Genomic DNA, 24842 nt, shown 5'->3' with positions numbered 1-24842 from the left:
CATTTGTGGAGCAATGGATAATGATGCTTCGAGGGTGGCTGTTTTCGATGTGTTCCTGGTTCGAGCCCAGGTAGGGGCGAGGAGAGGGACGGAAGCTATACTGTTACACTGGCAATACTAAAGTGCCTATAAGAACATCCAATAGTCAAAGGTATATGAAATACAAATGGTATAGAGAGAAATAGTGCTATAATAACTACAACCTAAAACTTCTTACCTGGGAATATTGAAGACTATTGTTAAAAGGAACCACCAGCTTTCATATGTTCTCATGTTCTGAGCAAGGAACTTAAACGTTAGCTTTTTTACAAGGCACATATTGCACTTTTACTTTCTTCTCCAACAGTATATTTTTGCATTATTTAAACCAAATTGAACATGATTCATTATTTATTTGAGGCTAAATAGATTTGATTGATGTATTATATTAAGTTAAAATAAGTGTTCATTCAGTATTGTTGTATTGTCATTATTACATTTTTAATAAAAATAAAAAAATGGTCCGATTTAATCGGTATCGGCTTTTTTGGTCCTCCAATAATCGGTATTGGCGTTGAAAAATCATAATCGGTCGACCTCTACTCTGTGGTCCAACTCATCCCAAACCATCCCAATTGGGTTGAAGTCTGGTGATTGTGGAGGCCAGGTCATCTGATGTAGCACTTCATCACTCTCCTTGGTCAAATAGCCCTTACTCAGCCTGGAGGTGTGTTTTGGGTCATTGTCCTGTTGCAAAATAAATGATAGTCCCACTAAGCGAAAGCCAGATGGGATGGTGTATCACTGCAGAATGCTGTTGTAGCCATGCTGGTTAAGTGTGCCTTGAATTCTAAATAAATCACAGACAGTGTCACCAGCAAAGCACCCCCTCAGAATTACACCTCCTCCTCCATGCTTCATGGTGGGAACCACACATGTTGATATCATCCGTTCACCTACTCTGCGTCTCACCAAGAGTCAGAGGTTGGAACCAAAAATCTCAAATTTGGACTCATCAGACCAAAGGACAGATTTCCACCTGTCTAATGTCCATTGCTTGTGTTTCTTGGCCCAAGCAAATCTCTTCTTCTTATTGGTGTCCTTTAGTAGTGGTTTCTTTGCAGTAATTCGACCATGAAGGCCTGATTCGTGCAGTCTCTGAACAGTTGATGTTGAGATGTCTGTCACTTGAACTCTGAAGCATTTATTTGGGCTGCAATCTGAGGTGCAGTTAACTAATTAACTTTTCCTCTGCAGCAGAGGTAACTCTAGGTCTTCCTTTCCTGTGGCGGTCCTCATGAGACAGTTTCATCATAGCGCTTGATGGTTTTTGCAACTGCACTTGAAACTTTCAAACTTCTTAATGTTCCATATTGACTGACCTTCATGTCTTAAATTAATGATGCACTGCCGTTTCTCTTTGCTTATTTGAGCTGTTCTTGCATTAATATGGACGGTCTTATACCAAATAGGGCTATCTTCTATATTTTTTATACATGTTTTTATCTAACCTTTTATTTAACTAGGCAAGTCAGTTAAGAACAAATTCTTATTTACAATGACGGCCTAGGAACAGTGGGTCAACGGCCTTGTTCAGGGGCAGAACGGCAGATTTTTACCTTGTCAGCTCGGGGTTTCGATCTAGCAATGCCACCCCTACCTTGTCACAACTGATTGGCTTTAACACATTAAGAAGGAAAGAAATTCCACAAATTAACTTTTAACAAGGCACACCTGTTAATTGAAATGCATTCCAGGTGACGACCTCATGAAGCTGGTTCAGAGAATGCCAAGTGTGCAAAGCTGTCATGGCAAAGGGTGGCAACTTTGAACAATCTCAAATATAAAATATTTCAGAATTTTTATAAACTATTTTCCACATTGTAGAATAATAACACATATGAAAACACAAATACAGTGGGGCAAAAAAGTATTTAGTCACCCACCAATTGTGCAAGTTCTCCCACTTAAAAAGATGAGAGAGGCCTGTAATTTTCATCATAGGTACCCTTCAACTATGACAGACAAAATGAGAAAAAAAAATCCAGAAAATCACATTGTAGGATTTTTAATGAATTTATTTGCAAATTATGGTGGAAAATAAGTATTTGGTCAATAACAAAAGTTTATCTCAATACTTTGTTATATACCCTTTGTTGGCAATGACAGAGGTCAAACGTTTTCTGTAAGTCTTCACAAGGTTTTCACACACTGTTGCTGGTATTTTGGCCCATTCCTCCATGCAGATCTCCTCTAGAGCAGTGATGTTTTGGGGCTGTTGCTGGGCAACACGGACTTTCAACTCCCTCCAAAGATTTTCTATGGGGTTGAGATCTGGAGACTGGCTAGGCCACTCCAGGACCTTGAAATACTTCTTACGAAGCCACTCCTTCGTTGCCCGGGCGGTGTGTTTGGGATCATTGTCATGCTGAAAGACCCAGCCACGTTTCATCTTCAATGCCCTTGCTGATGGAAGGAGGTTTTCACTCAAAATCTCACGATACATGGCCCCATTCATTCTTTCCTTTACACGGATCAGTCGTCCTGGTCCCTTTGCAGAAAAACAGCCCCAAAGCATGATGTTTCCACCCCCATGCTTCACAGTAGGTATGGTGTTCTTTGGATGCAACTCAGCATTCTTTGTCCTCCAAACACGACGAGTTGAGTTTTTACCAAAAAGTTATATTTTGGTTTCATCTGACCATATGACATTCTCCCAATCTTCTTCTGGATCATCCAAATGCTCTCTAGCAAACTTCAGACGGGCCTGGACATGTACTGGCTTAAGCAGGGGGACACGTCTGGCACTGCAGGATTTGAGTCCCTGGCGGCGTAGTGTGTTACTGATGGTAGGCTTTGTTACTTTGGTCCCAGCTCTCTGCAGGTCATTCACTAGGTCCCCCCGTGTGGTTCTGTGATTTTTGCTCACCGTTCTTGTGATCATTTTGACCCCACGGGGTGAGATCTTGCGTGGAGCCCCAGATCGAGGGAGATTATCAGTGGTCTTGTATGTCTTCCATTTCCTAATAATTGCTCCCACAGTTGATTTCTTCAAACCAAGCTGCTTACCTATTGCAGATTCAGTCTTCCCAGCCTGGTGCAGGTCTACAATTTTGTTTCTGGTGTCCTTTGACGGCTCTTTGGTCTTGGCCATAGTGGAGTGTGACTGTTTGAGGTTGTGGACAGGTGTCTTTTATACTGATAACAAGTTCAAACAGGTGCCATTAATACAGGTAACGAGTGGAGGACAGAGGAGCCTCTTAAAGAAGAAGTTACAGCTCTGTGAGAGCCAGAAATCTTGCTTGTTTGTAGGTGACCAAATACTTATTTTCCACCATAATTTGCAAATAAATTCATTAAAAATCCTACAATGTGATTTTCTGGATTCTTTTTCTCATTTTGTCTGTCATAGTTGAAGTGTACCTATGATGAGAATTACAGGCCTCTCTCATCTTTTTAAGTGGGAGAACTTGCACAATTGGTGGCTGACTAAATACTTTTTTGCCCCACTGTAAATGCTTCACAGAGTTCAAGTAACAGTCACATCTCAACATCAACTGTTCAGAGGAGACTGCATGAATCAGGCCTTCATGGTTGAATTGCTGCAAAGAAACCACTACTAAAGGACACCAATAATAATAAGAGACTTGCTTGCACTAAGAAACACGAGCAATGGACATTAGACCGGTGGAAATCTGTCCTTTGGTCTGATGAGTCCAAATTTGAGATTTTTGGTTCCAACCTCTGTCTTTATGAGACGCAGAGTAGGTGAACAGATGATCTCCGCATGTGTGGCTCCCAGCATGGAGGAGGTGTCGAGCAGAACAACTGTCAAGTCATCAGTTCTGCTCTCTGGCACATTCAGATGAGAGTGCTCTGAAATCAGAGTAGATAGTGTCGTGGAAAATCATTTCAAATACAACGCTTATCAGAACTTGTAAATTCAAACATGCTCTTTATTACAACTGTACAGCCAACTGGCATGTCCCCGCGGAACACACCCCGCGGAACACACCCACTCCCAGAGCACTGGTTCGCTCTTTATACCCAAATAGCATATGAGTCCACCCCATATGCAAATAAACATACTTCCCCTAATTCTTCAACATCATTCTCTTTTTAGTTCAGGCTTCCTGCTTGTTCACACATACTAACGCCCATCATCTGCTTTCAGTTAAATTATAATAGTGGTCAGACCCTCCATCTTAGTGTGTCAACATACTCTGTGTCCCCTCCCTTCACCACTAAATCAATGCACTCTTTGTGCCCCCCTATCCTATCTATGTATCTGGTCTATGTGTCTGGTCAGTTTCACTTAAATGGAATCAGCAGACTATGTGTTTCTTGTTCATTAGTGTCCAGCCACCCCAGGCATATTTCTCTGGTATGTATGCTTTTCTAGTGGAATGGGTAGACTATAAATCTAGTGTGTCAAAGCACCCAGGCGCCGACATGTCTGGTCAATCTGTCAGCACAATGGAGAATCTACAAGGGTCAGAGGGTCAGAACGTCCCTTAGTAGATTTCCATTACCACGGTCTCATGATCTATGTTAACATGTGGTTCGTTACTACTACATTACTACACCATCTGCTAATCTTTGGTTTCCTGTATTTACCAGAATGGCAAATGCACTCACATCTGCCTTCTTATACTATTTTCTAGTATACTCCTGTCTATTGTTTAATAGTGTGATATCTACCTACATATGTCACTTACTCCTACAATAGCCATAGTGAATTTGCGAACGCGCCCTAAATTACTAGAGGGGCTGCTATGTCATAAACCCCTAAAGTTCCAGAATGTAATGGATTACAATGGCAGCCATTATGGCCAGGGAGAAATCCAAACAAGTCTAATTGGAAGGAATGATTAGCAGTAGAGGTGAGGCTTTTCCTGTTTTTACTTTTGCAGGAAAATAAAAGTCAGGTGAAGGAGCAGGAGCACTGTGGTGGACAGGTAAGGAAGAGCTAAATTAGCTGCATGGGATTGGGTCTGCATGGGATTAGGTGTAAAAGTCAGAAATTGTGTAATAAAATTGTCAACCTAAAATATTGTCATATAATAATAAATATAGTTTATACAGGTTTTATAATATTTTCTGTATAAATGGCTGCTAAAATATATGTAAACAAAACATAAATATCTAAATTCATGTGTTCTTGGAGAGCTGTGAGTGTTAGGCCTATTACATGATACAATATCAGCACTTGTTGCATTTATAACTTGTCTAAGTCCTATCATCAAATTATTTGAGCCAGTGTATGTATGGCTATGGATCAACTGCATTGTTTGAATGGAATAGTAGTAGTTGATTATTTTATATAGCACTTTTCTTTACAAACAATAATCTGAAGAAGTGTGTGTTTTTCCATGAGGCTGGGAGAAAATGTTGCTGATTTAAAGCTCATTTCCTGTAATTTTACACATTTTGGGACAGAAAGGAAAAAGTTGTATAGCTCATCTCATGCTATTCTACACATTGTGCCATGAGGCTGAGAGGAAATGTTGCATTTTTAAAGCTAATTAAACCGAAAATATAGGTGTGTTGACTGTGATGAAGGACTGTGGTAAATGAACAAATGAAATAGGCAATAGTATGGTCCATATACTGTAGCCATAGAAGCACAGTGGCATGCCTCAATGCAATCATATTCGTGGCTTATTGGGGGTGTGGCTTTCAGTTAGTTATTTTTGGCAACCCATCCCATGAGAGTGAATGTCATTCCAGTTAATCTGTTATATTTAATAAAATCTTACTACCCCAGTGCACTGCTTGCTATGAATTATATCTGATGGTTTTTGCATGTTTAGGTAAAAACATGTTTTGTTTTATTTAACCTTTATTTAACTAGGAAAGTCAGTTAAGAACAAATTCTTATTTACAATGATGGCCTACCAGAAGGCACAAGTCCTCCTGCGGGGACGGGGGCTGGGATTAAAGAAAATTGAATAAAATAAATATAGGACAAAACACACATCACGACAAGAGAGACACCACTGCACTACGTGAAGAGACACCTAAGACAACAACATAGCATGGTAGCAACATAACATGGTAGCAGCACAAAACATGGTACAAACATTATTGGGCATAGACAACAGCACAAAGGGCAAGAAGGTAGCGACAACAATACATCACGTGAAGAAGCCACAACTGTCAGTAAGGGTGTCCATGATTGAGTCTTTGACTAAAGAGATAAAACGGTCCAGTTTGAGTGCTTTTTCAGTTCGCGAGCTGCAGCGAACTGAAAAGAGGTGCTTTAGGGACCTTTTAACAGATTGTGACTGTCAGAATGGGTGTTGTATGTGGAGGATGAGGTCTGCAGTAGATATCTCAGATAGGGGGGAGTGAGGCCTAAGAGGGATTTATAAATAAGCATCAACCAGTGGGTCTTGCAATGGGTATACAGAGATGACCAGTTTACAGAGGAGTATATAGTGCAGTGATGTGTCCTATAAGGAGCATTGTTGGCAAATCTGATGGCCGAATAGCAAACATCTAGCTGCTCGAGAGTACCCTTACCTGCCGATCTATAAATTACGTCTCCATAATCTAGCATGGGTAGGATGGTCATCTGAATCAGGGTTAGTTTGGCAGCTGTGGTGAAAGAGGAGCGATTACAATAGAGAAAACCAAGTCTAGATTTAACCTTAGTCTGCAGCTTTGATATGTGCTGAGAGAAGGACAGTGTACCGTATAGCCATACTCCCAGGTATTTGTATGAGGTGACTATCTCAAGCTCTAAACCCTCAGAGGTAGTAATCACACCGGTGGCGAGAGGGGCATTATTCTTACCAAACCACATGACCTTTGTTTTGGAGGTGTTCAGAACAAGGTTAAGGGCAGAGAAAGCTTGTTGGACGCTAAGAACGCTTTGTTTGTAGAGAGTTTAACACAAAATCCGGGGAGGGGCCAGTCAAGTATATGACTGTATTATCTGCATATAAATGGATGAGAGCGATTCCTATTGCTTGAGCTATGTTGTTGATGTAAATTGAGAAGAGCGTGGGGCCTAGGATCGAGCCTTGGGGTACTCCCTTGGTGACAGGCAGTGGCTGAGACAGCCTGCACTCTTTGAGAAAGGTAGTTAGCAAACCAGGCCAAAGACCCCTTAGAGACACCAATACTCCTTAGCCAGCCCACAAGAATGGAATGGTCTACTGTATCAAAGGCATTGGCAAAGTCAATAAAAATAGCAGCACGACATTGCTTAGAATCAAGGGCAATGGTGACATCATTTAGTACCTTTTAAGGTTTCAGTGACACATCCATAACCTGAGCGGAACCACATTGCATACCCGAGAGAATACTATAGACATCAAGAAAGCCAGTCAGTTGATTATTGACAAGTTTTTCCAACACTTTTGATAAACAGAGCAAAATAGAAATTGACCTATAACAGTTAGGATCAGCTTGACCTCCCCCTTTAAATAAAGGATGCACCGTGGCTGCCTTCCAAGCAATGGGAACCTCCCCAGAGAGGAGAGAGGTTAAGAAGGTCAGAGAGAGGCTTGGCGATGATAGTGCAGCAACCTTAAAGAAGAAAAGGTCTAAACGATCTGAACCAGATGTTTTTTTGGGGTCAAGTTTAGCACCTCGGACTGAGTGATCGACCTGCAGGGATAAACTTTGTAGCGGGGCAGGGGAAAAAGAGGGAGGAGCATTGGGAATAGTCAAATTAGAAGGGGTGGGAGATGAGGAAATGTTGGACTGGCAAGGAGGCATGGCAGAGTCAAATAGGAATGCTGACCTAATGAAGTGGTGATTAAAGACCTCAGCCATATGCTCCTTGTCAGTAATAAACACATCATCAACATTAAGGGACATGGGCAGCTGTGAGGAGGAGGGTTTATTCTCCAGGTCTTTAAACGTTTTCCAGAACTAATTTGGGTTAGACCCACAGAGAGAGAATTGCTCCTTAAAATAACTAACTTTGGCCTTCCCGATAGCCTGAGTGCACTTATTTCTAATTTACCTGAACAAGAGCCAGTCAGCCTGAGTATACTTGTGCAGAGCGATTTGCTAAATGGAATTCTTGAGGTGGAGTAACTCTGCCAGATCACAGTCGAACCAAGGGCTGAACCTGTTTTTAATTCTCATTTTCTTTACGGGTGCGTATTTGTTAACGATACCACTGAAAATATAAAAAAAGAAGGTCCAAGCATCTTCGACAGGGATCAAGCTGATTCTATACCAATTTACAGAGGCCAAATCATGAAGGCTCATTAAAGTTTTTAGCAAGCGTCTATGACAGGTCAGGGCAGGTCGTTTCACTGAGCAGCCATTACGAACACAGGCTGTAAAACATTGATCACTAAGGTCATTACAGAAAACACCAGACTGATACCTATCAGGATTATTTGTAAGGATAACATCAAGGAGAGTAGCCTTTTCTGGGTGTTTGTATGTCCCATTTGGAACACTGACAAGTAAAGAGCATAAAAATGGGTGTGGTCACGAGCATTGGAGCCTAACCACAGCAGCTTCACCCAGAAGATCCATAATTTTCTTGCCACTACACTTTGAACCGCAGAAGATTGAAGCTTGTGATTGGTTTAGTAGGTTCTGGGACCAAGGCGATTGGATGCGCGTTTGTAAAAAAAACTATTAGAATGGAGCAGGCAGCCACGGCAGACTAGAAAGGCATGTTCGTTCTCCGCTGAAAAAAATGTTTATGAACTTAATTGTCAAAAGAGTAGCACTGCAACTTGTAGCGCTGTTTCGTACACATAATTGTCAACACATTCATTTGATGTCAGTCCTGTTCCTGTTGCAGAATGCTTCCTTTTGACAGCATGTGACAGTATAGAAAAGGAGAGCCAAAAACAAATGGATAGCATACTATCATAGATTCAATTTAGACTACATAGGCTGTCGTGGTAATTTCCTGTATTACTCAATAATGAGAGAGACAACCACACACAAGTCAGAGTTATATTATAAAGTCCATCTTTAATTATATATGAGCTTCACCATAGCCCTTTTTGACTCTCAGATCAATTAAGTGTCTATAAATGAATTCTCTGAGAGACCTTACAAAACAACTCATTCCATCTTTTATAGCCAAGATACACCCCTCTCAACGCACATGACGAATAACAGATCTTAGGAACATTACAAAGAACCTTTTACTTGAAAGAGGAGTATCCCATAGCTAGATAGCATTAGCTATAAATTATCGTTCAGTTTGGTCTCCTAAAACAAGATTTTAATCTCGTTCTTGGTACCACTTAGTACGAAAACATTACCTCATCCAATGGCATGTATCAATTGTCAATTCTAGATACGCCCATCTCAAATACACCCCCTCTTTTCCCCACTCCTGGAGAAGCTCACTAAGGGGAGTGAACCTCTAGGTCATATACTATGAAAGATAAGTTCAACATCAGAAGAGGTGGTATAATGGTTCCAGACATAATGGAGCCCTTCACATGGTTTCACAGATGATTCACATATTACCAGACATGTAAAAGACAAGCCTGACCTCTCCCCTCTCTGGGCCCCAAGTGACTTTTCCCTAGAGAGAAAGAAAAATTCAACTGCCAACAGTATAGTCCAAAAGAAGACATTCTAATGACAAGCATAAAGATATCTAAAACATCTTATTTATATATGTTACCTAACTAATTCTGATTCAGCCACGACAAAGCCTACAAACAATTACAATGGCAAAGTCACAATAATCACAAGAATGGCTTCAGATCAAAGTCTACGTTAAGCCCGAATGAGCAAGGGTCTTTAAATTAAAGATCCAGGCAGCCTCTCGTTTTAACAATAAATTGTCGAGGTCACCCCCTCTCCTAGGGAGGGTGACATGTTCGATGCCAATATAACGCAGAGACAAAATCGAGTGGTTTGCTTCCAAAAAGTGGGCCGCAACTGGGTAAGTCGAGTTTTTTCACCTAATGGTGCTACGATGCTCTGAGATACGTACTTTTAATTCGCGCTTTGTTTTACCCACAATTTTTAACACAAGGACAAGTTATAAGATAAATAACTGTGTTAGTGGAGCATGTAATAACACCTTTGATTGGGATCTGTTTCCCTGTTTGGGGGTGTTTGAAGGATCTACATTTATACATCAAAAAATGTGACAGATATAAATAATTTTTACTGTTATGGGAAGAATTCTTTAGAAATAACTTGTCTGACATGTTTTTTGTTACACTTCTTATACCGCAAACAACATCCATCTATGTATAAGCAGTACAAGGCTAGAAGGAATAGCATTTATGATTGTACAATATTGCTTAGGGCGACAAGGAAATCATATTTTATCATAAAATAATTATATCTGAGGATATTACCACTTTCATCTAAAGGATCTGTACGAGACCAAATATTTTTGTTCATCCTTTTTTCAAAGAATATGGTATTGTTACCAGGGCAAACGAGAATCCCCTGACTGCAGTGTGCAGTTCGGGGCCGGGCTCAATGTGGGCGGAGTCAAGCGCGCTTAACCTGAACCCTTCCTGTCTCCTTCAAGGTCAACCAAGTTGAGGTTCACATCGAAAGTATTAACGTCAACGAAAGCGAATCTTAATCGAGCCTAACCTACATTGCTAAAAATATAAACCGTGGAAGTAAGACTGTCATTATGCATAATGTACTTTGTAATATTCATGTTATACCAGTGCAGTGGTATATTTTTATATAACCAACTACCGCACCGATGTTAGCATAGCGTTAATTAGCATCCATTTGCATTTGAGCTAGCTAAGTAGCAATAGCACCCTTTTGCATGTGAGTTAGCTAATTCCTTACAATGAGGGAATCTTATTTGGACAAATTTGCCTACTTGAGCAGTAAGCCTAGGTTTACATGTACAGTTATGTAATCGATTTGATTGTTGATTTTCTGTGTTTCAATGTATGCCTTGTTGTGTTTGGCTGGCTCTAAATGTGTATCGTTGATGCCGACGGCCATTCCCTTAGTTACACCTAGTGAGTCTACACATAGTATATACAATAATGAAATCACCTGGTCCCAACATACATGGCAAGTCAAGAAAAGTCATTGTAACTTGTCCACACTGCAAACTGAAGTTAAATAAGAAAAACTTCAAAACAAATTTATGAAGAAAGCACACACATTGCTTTGAAACAGTGTCCAATGAAATATTTTTGGCGTGTGAGTGCATTGATGTGATAAATGGTGTGTTTGCAGTCAAAAATACATTTTCTGGTCCAGCAACACCCATAAATGTTGTTTAAAATAGTTTGGCCAATTCAGTTCCAACTGTGTTGAAAACTGTTATGCATGCTGGAGTATTAAAAAGCTGTTGAATTGTACTTTTTCTTTACTTTCACATACACTGTGTTCACAGAAACATTGCTCTGATCTTGTCCCCTGGACCTTGGAGGACTTTTTGTGTGGATGATGTTCAGGTCAGATATTCCTTTAAATGATTCCACTGAACTGTACCATTTGATTGTCATTCCTTTACTGAAAATTGTACCTTGTTCACACCACAGGGCCTACCAAAGCAAGGTTTCTCAAACAACTGTGGGGTGTTTGTTTTGATGGTAAGATGCTGGCTATTCAGTATATTATATTAGTCCTATTTTCTATTATAACATGAAACGTTATTATTATTTCTGTGCTTGCGGCATGCAAAGCACACTATTGTTATTGCTCATACTTTTTCTTGTTTATTATTCTTGACACTTTTTGGGACCTATTTCCTACAGTTTTTACACGACATACACAATTCATACATCAAACTCCTGCAGAGCTGGATGCTGATGTGACTTCTTGGGGGGGGATGTCTTCTACATCCTGAAATATATTCTGGGGGTGTTTATCATTATTGTTGTTATCATAACTATCAAACTTAACAACCTACTTAACTTACAGTACACTCTGTACATTGCAATGGAAGCACAGTGTGATTTCACTGAGGCATGTATAAATTATGAAATTCTCATCACTAGTGGATATAATGTTTTTTTGGGATAACCATCCGATTGTGTGATTTTCTTTTTCAAAGGAAAACATGCAGCAAATTAGGCGATGGTGGTGCCTAGTTCTCCTGCAGAACTTTCCCATGCCGTAAGTCTTGAATATTTACAAAAACTTTTCATTTGCATCCTTAAAATCACTTGTTTCACTGTAGCCAGACTGACCTGAATATATTGAATGTATGTAATGTATGTCATTCACTCACTAAGGTCTGAAGAAGAGAGGTTGAAAGATCGAAAAAGGCAGCGAAAACAAAACACACTACAGGTAGGAGGTGTCATGATGAGTGGTATAGTCTTAAACCAATGTTTAAAGACTTAACCCCCCTCTCATATGATGAGTGGTATAGTCTTAAACCAATGTTTAAAGACTTAACCCCGCCCCTCTCCAATATATTTCAGGATGATGTAGAAGACTTCCCCCCCCAAGAAGTCACAGCATGTCACATCAGCATCCAGCTCTGCAGGATCAGGTACTGTATAGGCTGTTAGCTAAAGTAAGGTGCATTCAGGTACACACATCCCAAGAGGTTCCCTTACATTACTTAATGACCACAATCTGTTTTCTTTCTAGACGATACTGGGAACAAAATGCACGGCGAACTGGGAGCTGTGAACTGGGTATGTAGTCTACTGTGTGTAAGGCTGAAGGCTTGATGCATGGCAAGATATAATAGTTGTGACAACTTGTTGAGTAGTTATAGATAAAACCCCTTTAGTAATAGGAGCTTTTGTTTGCATGGTGGTATTGTGAAAGTGGGGTGTAATTTGACATGATCACCCAATGAGGCTCTACTCATATTTATTCTTCCTTTTTCTTCAAGGAAGCAGATGTTCTTCAAAGGGACACCCTAGAGGCAGCAAGGAGGTGCAAACGACAAAACATTTAAAGGCACTGTTTCCCTCCCTAGTGTAATTGGGATGGGCGGGGAAGACCGCATTACAACCCTTAAAGAACTACGGTTGTATGATGGCCTGGATGAAGAGGAAAATATTCTCCTCTAGGAAACGTTCATGTTCCAGTTAGAGAGATTATGAGATGTTCTATGTGGAGGCAGTTGACAACAAGAACATTACTGTCTGCCTCTTTTGAGGAGCAGGAGTGAAGCCATTTTGAGGAGTGGTCAAACCTTGTTTTTGTCTGCTGTGTTAATTGTTTCAATTGTTAATTGTGTTTAGTAAAGAAGATGTAGAAGTCACCCGAGTCTCTGATCTCTTTACTGGAGCTGGTATAACTTGATGTACAAAGCACATTCAGCTTGTCAGTATGTCTATATGGTGAAGTCTGTCTCCATTCTCATGAGGAAAGTAAATAGCAGTATAAATCAGGATAGGTAGTAACTGTGTATATATATGCTCAATTAAATAATATAATTACAAAGTTATAACATTTATCAACACAATTTTAACAGTACATGACAAGTCTGTTGTTCCCTGCAACAATATCAGTAGCTGGCTTCAAATATAGGATGAAGCAAAAAGTGTTACAACACATGTGTTGGTACCACTTTAAATAATATTTCTTATGATCTTCAAAAATGAAATACGTTTGTATTAAACGTGTGCCTTGCACAAACTTGTGTGTTTGTATTCTGTGTGTGACTGTCAAACAAAAAAGTGGGCGGGGTCAAACGTTTGACTCCGCCCACATCGAGCCCGGCCCCGAACTGCACACTGCAGTCAGGGATACTTGGGGCAGACTGACATTCCAATTCAACGGGTCAGCACCTGACGTCATTCTCTTGGTAACAACGTGTGTTGTGGTTGCCTAGTTGTTTAATAGCGCAATCACAAAGTTTCATTGCAAATATGCCAAAAAAGAATGGAAAGAAAAGCGGAGATAAATCAACCAAAAAAGAGATCATTGGATTTGGAGACAAAACGTCTTTTGACGACGCATTGTCTGAAGGTGGAAAAGATTTCTACCGGTCGCAGATACGAGACTTGGAGGAACAATTGGAAAAGTGAGAGTTTTCTTTGGGTGGTCCGCACAGATCATTTCTATTCATATTTAGTCTAATCTCTGATCCTCTGAATAATAAATAATGTTGCGAGTCAACACGCACTGACACTATCAGATTATTGTTGGAACAATAGTTGGATAATATAACCACATAATGACAAAATAGAACCCATTGCCGTTACGAAAACTGCGGTGCATGTGCGTAAAATAGGCAATCTAACACGAATCAGTTAGGACTAATGCAAATCATTAAAATATGTGTTATTTATAAAATACTGCACATTTAACGTTAAAACAAAACACACCATAATAATATGAAACTAAATCATGTTAATTCCAAGCTTGTACCCTTCCAATCAAGTTTCCATGACTGAATCCCACTCTCATCCTATTTTCTCACCTCATATTTGCAGATATCAGCACAAATGTGATGAGTTGGAGGTGCAACAGAAGGACTTCTCCTCTCAGTATTTCACCATTGAGAAGGAGAAGAAAGACATTGTGCTCTACCTGAAGCGCTCCCTGGCCCAGAAGGAGGATGAGCTCACACACTTGTTGGAGAGACTGGTGGGACTGCAGCAGGCCAAGGATGCTGAGAAGGACTCCTTTGAGCTGCAGCTCAGTCAACTTCGCCAAGAGTTCCAGGAGAACAAGGACAAGCTCACCTCAGAGAACATGGTCCTTGGTAAGATACTAAGAACCTCGACACCATAACATTCCATCCACATGATCCACCACCAGACTTTTATTTAAAACCAGCTCAAAAATATCTGATCAAACTTTGATAATTTACAGTTGAAGTTGGAAGTTTACATACACCATAGCCAAATACATTTAAACTCAGTTCTTCACAATTCCTGAAATTTAATCCTAGTAAAAACTCCCTGTCCTAGGTCAGTTAGGATCACCACTTTATTTTAAGAATGTGAAATGCCAGAATAATAGTCGAGAGAATGATTTATTTCAGCTTTTATTTATTTCATCACATTCCCAGTGGGTCAGAAGTTTACACACACTCAATTAGTATTTGGTAGCATTGCCTTTAAATTGTTTAACTTGGGTCAAACATTTCGGGTAGCCTTCCACAAGCTTCCCACAATAAGTTCTGTGAATTCTGGCCCATTCCTCCTGACAGAGCTGGTGTAACTGAGTCAGGTTTGTAGGCCTCCTTGCTCGCGCACACTTTTTCAGTTCTGCCCATAAATGTTCTATAGGATTGAGGTCAGGGCTTTGTGATGGCCTCTCCAATACCTTGACTTTGTTGTCCTTAAGCCATTTTGCCACAACTTTGGAAGTATGCTTGGGGTCATTGTCCATTTGGAAGACCCATTTGCGACCAAGCTTTAACTTCCTGACTGATGTCTTGAGATGTTGCTTCAATATATCCACATCATTTTCCTTTCCTCATGATGCCATCTATTTTGTGAAGTGCACCAGTCTCTCCTGCAGCAAAGCACCCCCACAACATGATGCTGCCACAACCCGTGCTTCACGGTTGGGATGGTGTTCTTCGGCTTGCAAGCGTCCCCCTTTTTCCTCCAAACATAACGATGGTCATTATGGTCAAACAGTTCAATTTTTGTTTCATCAGACCAGAGGACATTTCTCCAAAAAGTACAATCTTTGTCCCCATGTGCAGTTGCACCGTAGTCTGGCTTTTTTATGGCGGTTTTGGAGCAGTGGCTTCTTCCTTGCTAAGCGGTTTTTCAGGTTGTGTCGATATAGGACTCATTTTATTGTGGATATAGATACTTTTGTACCTGTTTCCTCCAGCATCTTCACAAGGTCCTTTGCTGTTGTTCTGGGATTGATTTGCACTTTTCGCACCAAAGTACATCTATCTCTAGGAGACAGAACGCGTCTTCTTCCTGAGCGGTTGACGGCTGCATGGTCCCATGGTGTTTATACTTGCGTACTATTGTTTGTACAGATGAAAATGGTACCTTCAGGCGTTTGGAAATTGCTCCCAAGGATGAACCAGACTTGTGGAGGTCTACAATATTTTTTCTGAGGTCTTGGCTGATTTCTTTTGATTTTCCCATGATGTCAAGCAAAGAGGCAATGAGTTTAAAGGTAGGCCTTGAAATACATCCACAGGTACACCTCCAATTGACTCAAATTATGTCAATTAGCCTATCAGAAGCTTCTAAAGCCGTGACATCATTTTCTGGAATTTTCCAAGCTGTTTAAAGGCACAGTCAACTTAGTGTATGTAAACTTCTGACCCACTGGAATTGTGATACAGTGAATTATAAGTGAAATAATCTGTCCGTAAACAATTGTTGGAAAAATGACTTGTGTCATGCACAAAGTAGATGTCCTAACCGACTTGCCAAAACTATAGTTTGTTAACAAGCAAATTTGTGGAGTCGTTGAGAAACAAGTTTAAATGACTCCAATCTAAGTGTATGTAAACTTCCGACTTCAACTGTAATTGAATTACTCCTAACACCATCCACATGCAGCGGGTAAGCTAGCAGCTCTCGAGGAGTTCCGTGTGCAGAAGGAGGAGCTGATGGCCCACTTGGAAGGCCTGGAGGAGCAGCTTGGGAAGCAGAGACAGGAGCACCACACAGTCATCTACAGCCTGGAGAGGAAGGCTGTGCTGGACAATGACAGGTCAATGCCATTATGTTAAGAAGCCATTTGTACACTGTATGATCTGGTCATAAGCTCCTGCTCATGCTGTCCTCCCTCCCTGCTCCCTCTAGACTAAAGAAGGAGATGCAGCAGCACGTGGCGGCGGTGGCAGCCGAGTTTCGGCGCGTGTCGGACAGGAAGATGCCAGAGACGACCATGAGGGCCATCCATGAGAATGTGTCTGTGACGGCCCAGCTTAGTCAGCTGTCAGACAAGAGCAAGCAGCTGCTGGAGGAGAACGAGGATCTGAGGGATAGAGAGAAGCATATCCGCAGAGAGATGGAGGTCCTGGAGCCCTTGTTCAACAAGATGACCCGTAAGAGCCTCAGCAACCAGAAGGTACTGGGGAGAGATAAGGGGTGAGAGCGATGATTGTCAGCTTGCATGATTTTGGTGTATCAACATCTCCACATGATAATGACAGGACCTGTCTGAAGCCTGATTTGATTGCTGACAGGTTACCATGCTCTTCCTCTCTGCTCCTCTTCTCTTTTCATCAGGTGATCCATCAGCTCACAGAGAAGTGTAAGCAGATGCAGGCTGAGCTGGAGGAGTATGCTAGGGCTCAAGAGGAGCATCAACAACTGCAGAAGGATCATGTCGTACTGCTGGCAGAAATGCATGCCCTAAGGTCTGATGTTTCCATTCAGAATTCAAGAAGACTCCAGAGTTCCTGTTCTCTACATCAGGGGTCCACAATTCTGGTCCTGGTAAACCGCAGTGTCTGCTGGTTTTGTTCCTTGTCATTCAGTGACTGTTCTCTGAGCAGTCAGTGTAATTTACTGATCAATGCCTTGGAGAAACCAAAACCAGCAGGACTGCGGCCCTGTACATGATTTAATTAGTATTTTGCCTGGCTAACTGACATTAATGTGTAACAATGATACAGTATATCTTATTCATGTCAGACAAATAAATAATAATTAATTCAGCCTGTGACGGTGACATTTAAATGTCAGGTGCTCCCCTAGTCAGTTTATTGTTACATGAAGGCCTCAAATGCCAGCGACGAGTGAGAGATATGTTCAATTAACAGTCAAACTAATTCTCACAAAATCTATTGAATTTCAATGGAACTGCATGCATGGAACTTCCTGAAAAGTATGATTCCTGTCTTTTGTTTTTAAGCCATTTGATATTGAAGAACTGAATTAGTAAATAACCCCAAATTTCTGGTTTGTTCCTACAGGCAGGTGCAGGCCTCTCTGTTGGAGGAGACAGGGAGGAACTGTGCCGAGGCAAACAGGCTGGGGAGAGAGCTGGAGGAGGAGAGGGACGTGAGAGGACAACTGGAGACCATCCTACAGGCGGCTGCATTCGCCCTGAAACAGGCCCTCATGGTAAAGAAGTGCCTGGAATCAAAATCATAGCAGTGTAAACCAAAGGCGGTCGGTGCCGATTAAGATGAGGGAGGATTTTTTTATGAGCATGGCCTTATTTCTATTACAGCATATTGGATGACTCATTCATATTCCATTCACCCAGTTCAATGTAACATCAATAGGTTTAGGCTACTACATGATTCTGTAACGGTCGTCGTTGCATGAAGGAGGATCGGACCAAAGCGCAGCGTGGTAAGTGTTCATGATATTTATTAAATCAACAAACACTCGAACAAAATAAACAAAGTGAGAAACGAAACCGAAACAGTCCTGTCAGGTGCAGAACACTAAACAGAAAACAACTACCCACAAAACACAGGTGGGAAAAGGCTACCTAAGTATGGTTCCCAATCAGAGACAATGATAGACAGCTGTCCCTGATTGAGAACCATACCCGGCCAAAACAAAGAAATACAAAACATAGAAAAATGAACATAGAATGCCCACCCAAATCACACCCTGACCAAACCAAAATAGAGACATAAAAAGCTCTCTAAGGTCAGGGCGTGACAGTACCCCCCCTCAAATGTCACTATAACCATCATGAGGTTGCTACAACCTAACCTATGAATTAAAGTTTACAACGTAGGTGCACAGGTCGAGAGAAATTTGAGTAATCAAGGTGACAGACATCGACACATTCAGTACCGCCTTGCACAATCTTGCCTGCATCTAGCTGAACTAGGGTGTAATCATTAGTCCAACAGTTGCAAACGAGAGTTTCTATTGAACAAATTCAGGTATATTTATCCACGTTCCGTTTGCTTCGTTTAAGAAAGGGTTTTCAACAGAATAGGCGGAATGAATACACCCCTGATCACACGCAAACACAGTTCACTTTCATAGCAGCCGCATGCAAACAGCATGATCCCTTTGATCGTTGCATAATTCCTTCTCTCATCTACGCGCTCTCCTCTTCTCACCTTTTTCCTTCACTTGTGGACTTCAGTGCACAACACATCAGCTGTCTGTGACCAGGCGAGAAAACCTTTCAAAAGCCAAACCCTCATATCATAACCGCTAACCACTACACACAGCCTACATCGTTGTCACCATATTAGCTAAAGTCAAGTCAACATAGCTACTAAAACAAACGTGTTAGTAAACTAGCTACAATCATGCATCAGTGTACAGTTAGAAAGCAGTTTAGCAGTTACACCAGCGGGCCCCGGTGGCAATACATTTATAAAACTAAAAGCTTACCTTGACTTGGAAGAGTTCCAGTGCTGGATAGCCATAGCCAGCTAGGTAACATAGCATGGAAAAATACAAAATATAGCTCCCTCTTTCTTGCTGCTCCTTCATTTTTGAAGAAATTTATTTGTATTGTCTTTCTCTCTCTTTGAGTCAACCACATGTTATGCACTGCAGTGCTAGCTAGCTGTAGCTTATACTTTCAGTACTAGATTCATACTCTGATCCTTTGATTGGGTGGACAAGAGCTCTGATAGGTTGGAGGACGTCTTTTGGAAGTTGTCATAATTACTGTGTAAGTCTATGGAAGGGGGTGAGAACCACGAGCCTCCTAGGTTTTGTATTGAAGTCAATGTACCCAGAGGAGGACTGAAACTAGGTGTCCTCCGGCTACACCATGGTGCTATCCTACAGAGTGCTGCTGAGGCTACTATAGACCTTCATTGCAAAATAGTGTGTTTTAATCAATTATTTGGTGTCATGTGTGACAAGATGGAGGCGGAGAACAAGGCTGATGTTTTACGTATTCCTAACCAGTTATGCTTTCAAGGAGCGGGACTCTAACCCGGAAAGCTTATATGAAATCCCGCTATGCCCTCCGAAGAACCATCAAACAAGCAAAGCATCAATACAGGACTAAGATCAAACCGTACAACACTGGCTCTGATGCTCGTTGGATGTGGCAGGGCTTGCAAACCATTACAGACTACAAAGGGAAGCACAGCCGAAATTTGCCCAGTGACACCAGCCTACCAGATGAGCTAAACTACTTCTATGCTCGATTCGAGGCAAATAACACTGAAACATGCATGAGAGCACCAGCTGTTCCGAAAGACTGTGTGATCAGGCTCTCCCCAGCCGATGTAAGACCTTTAAACAGGTTAACATTCACAAGGCCGCAGGGCTAGACGGATTACCAGGACGTGTACTGTGCGAGCATGCGCTGACCAACTGGCAAGTGTCTTCACTGACAATTTCAACCTCTCCCTGTCCGAGTCTGTAATACCAACATGTTTTAAGCAGACCAGCATAGTCCCTGTGCCCAAGAACACTAAGGTAACCTGCTAAATGACTACCGATCCGTAGCACTGAAGTCTGTAGCCATGAAGTGCTTTGAAAGGCTGGTCATTGCTCACATCAACACCATTATCCCAGAAACTCTAGACCCACTCCAATTTGCATACCACCCTGACAGATTCACAGATGATGCAATCTCTATTGCACTCCACACTGCCCTTTCCCACCTGGACAAAAGAAACATCTATGTGAGAATGCTATTCATTGACTACAGCTCAGCGTTCAACACCATAGTGCCCTCAAAGCTAATCAATAAGCTAAGGACCCTGGGACTAAACACCTCCCTCTGCAACTGGATCCAGGTGGTAAGGGTAGGTAACAACACATCCTCCACTTTGATCTTCAACACCGGGGCCCCTCAGGGGTGCGTGCTCAGTCCTCTGCTGTACTCCCTGTTCACCCATGACTGCACTGCCAGGCACAACTCCAACACCATCATTAAGTTTGCCGATGACACAACAGTGGTAGGCCTGATCAATGACGAGAGAGCCTATAGGGAGGAGGTCAGAGACCTGGCCGTGTGGTGCCAGGACAATAACCTCTCCCTCAACATGATCAAGACAAAGGAGATGATTGTGGACTACAGGAAAAAGAGGACCGAGCACGCCCCCATTCTCATCGACGGGGCTGTAGGGGAGCAGGTTGAGAGCTTCAAGTTCCTTGGTGTCCACATTACCAACAAACTAACATGGTCCCAGCACACCAAGACAGACGTGAAGAGGGCATGACAAAACCTATTCCCCCTCAGGAGACTGAAAAGATTTGGCATGGGTCCTCAGATCCTCAAAAGGTTTTACAGCTGCACCATCGAGAGCATCCTGACTAGCTGCATCACTGCCTGGTATGGAAACTGCTCGGCCTCCGACCGCAAGGCACTACAGAGGGTAGTGTGTACGGCCCAGTACATCACCGGGGCCAAGCTTCCTGCCATCCAGGACCTCTATACCAGGCGGTGTCAGAGGAAGGCCCTAAACATTTTCAAAGACTCCAGCCACCCTAGTCATAGATTGTTCTCTATGCTACTGCATGGCAAGCGGTACCGGAGCGTCAAGTCTAGGTCCAAGAGGCTTCTAAACAGCTTCTGGGTAGCCATTTGATTAGATATTCAAATGGCTACCCAGACAATATGCATTGCCCCCTCTTTTACACCGCCGCTATTGTTATTTTACTGCTGCTCTTTAATTACATGTTACTTTTATTTCTTATTCACATATATTTTTTTAACTGCATTGTTGGTTAGGGGCTCGTAAGTAAGCATTTCACTGTAAGGTTTACACCTGTTGTATTTGGCGCATGTGACTAATACGATTTGATTTGAATATATTTAGTATAGTTTTATCTAAAAAAGACTTAACTTATTTTTTCAATTGAGATTTTTTCTGAAATTCACTGAGGATGGTTCTACCCTTCCTCCACTGGTGTAAACATTGCATGCGTGTAGATAGTCTTCTATGTATTATAAACTGTTTCCTGAAGCAATTATTGTGTCATTACATTGTAGTTATGAGTCAGAATTTTGTTACTTTAGTTATAAACACTTGTGTAAAATGTTTCCACGTTGAGATGAGTAATTAACACTTGTGGTTAAATTTACCTCACACTTGCTCACCAGTTGGAAATATCACATTGCGATTAGTAGCACTAACGTAAGTCCTTCGCCTATCATAACAGGAAGTGCCTAAAGAGGAGGACTCTGAGGTGAAGACTCTGGTCCGGAGGAACCAAATGATGCAGAAGCTGTTGGCTGTGTTGGACAGTGCTGCTCTGCTGGGGAAAGGGCCTGCCATGAAGGACTTCATTCCAGAGGGAGACTCCCTCCACGAGCTCAAGACCGGCCCTGGCCCAGGAAGGTACTGGAGGCTGCCTACATACTGCCTTCCTCTCATCTAATGCTAGTGTAGCAGATGTGAGCTAGTGCACTAGTAACCATTGTGCAGGTTTACTCTGTACATTAGCACTGTCTTGGAGAAAGCTGTCAATACAGAACTACAGCAACATAATTATTCCATAACAATGGAATTACTGTTTATTGTTTATTTTAAAAAAAATTATGTTGCAAGAGTTAGTACATTGTTTACATATGGTATGATTATCAAGAAGCTCAAGATACACTACATGGTCAACATCATCCAACATCACATTCCAAAATCATGGGCATTATAATGGAGTTGGTCCCCACTTTGCTACTATAACAGCCTCCACTCTTCTGGGAAGGCTTTCCACTAGATGTTGGAACATTGCTGCAGGGACTTGCTTCCATTCAGCCACAAGAACATTAGTGAGGTCGGGCACAGATGTTGGGCGATTAGGCCTGGCTCGCAGTCAGTGTTCCAAATCATCCCAAAGGTGTTCGATGGGTTTGAGGTCAGGGCTCTGTGCAGGCCAGTCAAGTTTTTCCACACAGATCTCGACAAACCATTTCTGTATGGAGCTCGCTTGTCCACGGGGGCATTGTCATGCTGAAACAGGATGACAATGCAGGATGAAGCAAACTGTTGCCACAAAGCACAGAATAGTCTAGAATGTAATTGTATGATGGCGTTAAGATTTCCCTTCACTGGAACTAAAGGGCCCAAACCATGAAAAACAGCCCCATACCATTATTCCTCCTCCACCAAACTTTACATTTGGCACTATGCATTCGGGTAGGTAGTGTTCTCCTGGCATCTGCCAAACCCAGATTCGTCCATCGGTCTGCCAGATGGTGAAGCACAATTCATCACTCCAGAGAATGCGTTTCCACTGCTCCAGAGTCCAATGGCGGTGAGCTTTACACCACTCCAGCCGACATTTGTCATTGCACATGGTGATCGTAGGCTTGTGTCCAGCTGCTCGGCTATGGAAACCCATTTCATGAAACTCCAGACGAACAGCTCTTGTGCTGACGTTGCTTCCAGAGGCAGTTTGGAACTCGGTAGTGAGTGTTGCAATCGAGGACAGACAATTTTTACGCGGTACGCGCTTCAGCACTCAGCAGTCCTGTTCTGTGAGTTTATGTGGCCTACCACTTCGTGGCTGAGCCGTTGTTGTGCCTAGTCATTTCCACTTCACAATAACAGCACTTAGTGTTGACCAGGGCAGCTCTAGCAGGGCAGAAATTTGTTGAACTGACTTGTTGGAAAGGTGGCATCCTATGACAGTGCCACGTTGAAAGTCACTGAGCTCTTCAGTAAGGCCATTCTACTGCCAATGTTTGTCTATGGAGATTGCATGGCATGTGCTCGATTTTATACACCTGTCAGCAACGGTTGTGGCTAAAATAGCCAAATCCACCAATTTTGAAGGAGTGTCTACATACTTTTGTATATATAGTGTATTTCTCTAGCTCACTATGTTTCTTAAATGACATGCATACTTGTCTCCTACACCCTCCTCCAGATCATCAGGGCTTCTTGGTCCTCTTCTCAAGGACACCACCCAGCTGTCTCACTTCAAGACAGGAGACCTGGGCCTCGTACCACGGCGGACACACAACTACAGCAACATCCTGTCCAAGATGGGACCCCTCTCCAAGAGCACCCGCCTTCAACTGCACAGGTGATTGAGCTGCATTTTATGCTTGCCAAAAATACTCTTAGATTAGGAAATGCAATGACGTCAGTGTATATATTAATATATATTGTAACTTAGTTACAGTAGATACAGAGAGTGGGGAATTTTTCATTTATTAATTCAATGGTCAGAAGTATGTTTTATGTTAAGTGGATTTTTTAAATGTAAACATGTAAACCGATTTGTGTCAATGTATTGGTGACCATAGCGCCTCTGTTTGTCAGGAAAGTCTCACCACCCCAGAAGAGGACCAGCCCATCCAAACCCTCTGGTCCAAAGAGCCTGGCTCCTCCGCTCAGGGACCATCCCAGAGGGAGCCTGCTTTCCCCCCACAGGCCCTTTCCAACCAGGGGCAGCGCCGCTGAACCCAACCTCAGATAGGCAGGACTGGGACTGGGATTTAAACCCCTTTTAATGGGACATTTCAACAAAAAATAAATGTTGCTACATGGTTATGCTCACTTTTTGGAATGACATGACTAATGCTGTTTCTTTTCCAGCCACTAGGTGGCAGGAGCAACTCTTAGAATATGTTGTACTGAAGCAGACAAAAACCAGACACTATACTTTTATCTCTAGAAATCTAATAAAGGCTCTGTTATTTTGTGTTATCATTTAGGTCAAATTCATTTGGAGACTAAAGCCAAACAATAAACATTTGAAATGTATACTCAAAATAATAAAGGTGGGAAAAAAATGAAAAAAAGATCAAGACATACTGTCACAAAGCCAATTGTCCATCTACTAAATCCAATATGTAGTTCATGAAGTAATAAACAGAGGAAAATACTTTAAAATGGCTGATCTTTATAAGGCTGACTTTACAAGGTTCAATGGTTGTTATGAGGGCAGAATGTGGGCTGTTGTACGGTACATCTGCCCATCTGTTACATTAAGTGAAGTCTGGTGTTTGACATTGTCAAAGTCTCTATAATGCAAATAAACACAAAGTCTATGAGGACATCTGGTTTATCAAATTAAAATGGGCCCTTCACTGCATTACCATCTGCCTTTTGAGATGTAAGCTTGTTAATTTATTAGGGTTTCATTTTCACTTGTTCAGACGAATAAAAGCTGTCATTGCACACCATG

At 41.9% G+C, this 24842-nt stretch overlaps 1 protein-coding gene across 2 annotated transcripts; it reads left to right on the top strand.

Moving 5' to 3' along the window:
- The first annotated feature begins 13656 nt into the window (after nucleotides 1-13656).
- cfap157 (cilia and flagella associated protein 157) lies at nucleotides 13657-24842 on the top strand. Of its 2 annotated transcripts, none has more exons than XM_071403692.1 (9): nucleotides 13657-13906; nucleotides 14319-14590; nucleotides 16371-16524; nucleotides 16617-16884; nucleotides 17046-17176; nucleotides 17735-17885; nucleotides 21870-22048; nucleotides 23577-23735; nucleotides 23980-24842. In XM_071403692.1, exons 1-9 carry the CDS (start codon nucleotides 13752-13754, stop codon nucleotides 24113-24115), a joined length of 1605 nt encoding a protein of 534 aa, XP_071259793.1. In that variant the 5' UTR covers nucleotides 13657-13751; the 3' UTR covers nucleotides 24116-24842. The 2 variants fall into 2 exon arrangements, with proteins under 2 accessions (XP_071259793.1, XP_071259792.1); XM_071403691.1 differs by having other exon boundaries at nucleotides 23975-24842.

Source organism: Salvelinus alpinus, chromosome 5 (assembly GCF_045679555.1).
Source record: "Salvelinus alpinus chromosome 5, SLU_Salpinus.1, whole genome shotgun sequence".
Taxonomy (NCBI): Eukaryota; Metazoa; Chordata; class Actinopteri; order Salmoniformes; family Salmonidae; genus Salvelinus; species Salvelinus alpinus.
Note: the sequence above shows the minus strand (reverse complement) of the source record. Positions and strands in the feature narration are given on the sequence as shown.

Bases quoted from the DNA above. Each gene is read 5' to 3' on its own strand.
- cfap157 (XM_071403691.1), top strand. From the start codon at position 13,752: ATGCCAAAAAAGAATGGAAAGAAAAGCGGAGATAAATCAACCAAAAAA. The intron at 13,907-14,318 runs GTGAGAGTTTTC...TCATATTTGCAG, and splicing joins TTGGAGGAACAATTGGAAAA to ATATCAGCACAAATGTGATG. The intron at 16,525-16,616 runs GTCAATGCCATT...TGCTCCCTCTAG, and splicing joins GCTGTGCTGGACAATGACAG to ACTAAAGAAGGAGATGCAGC.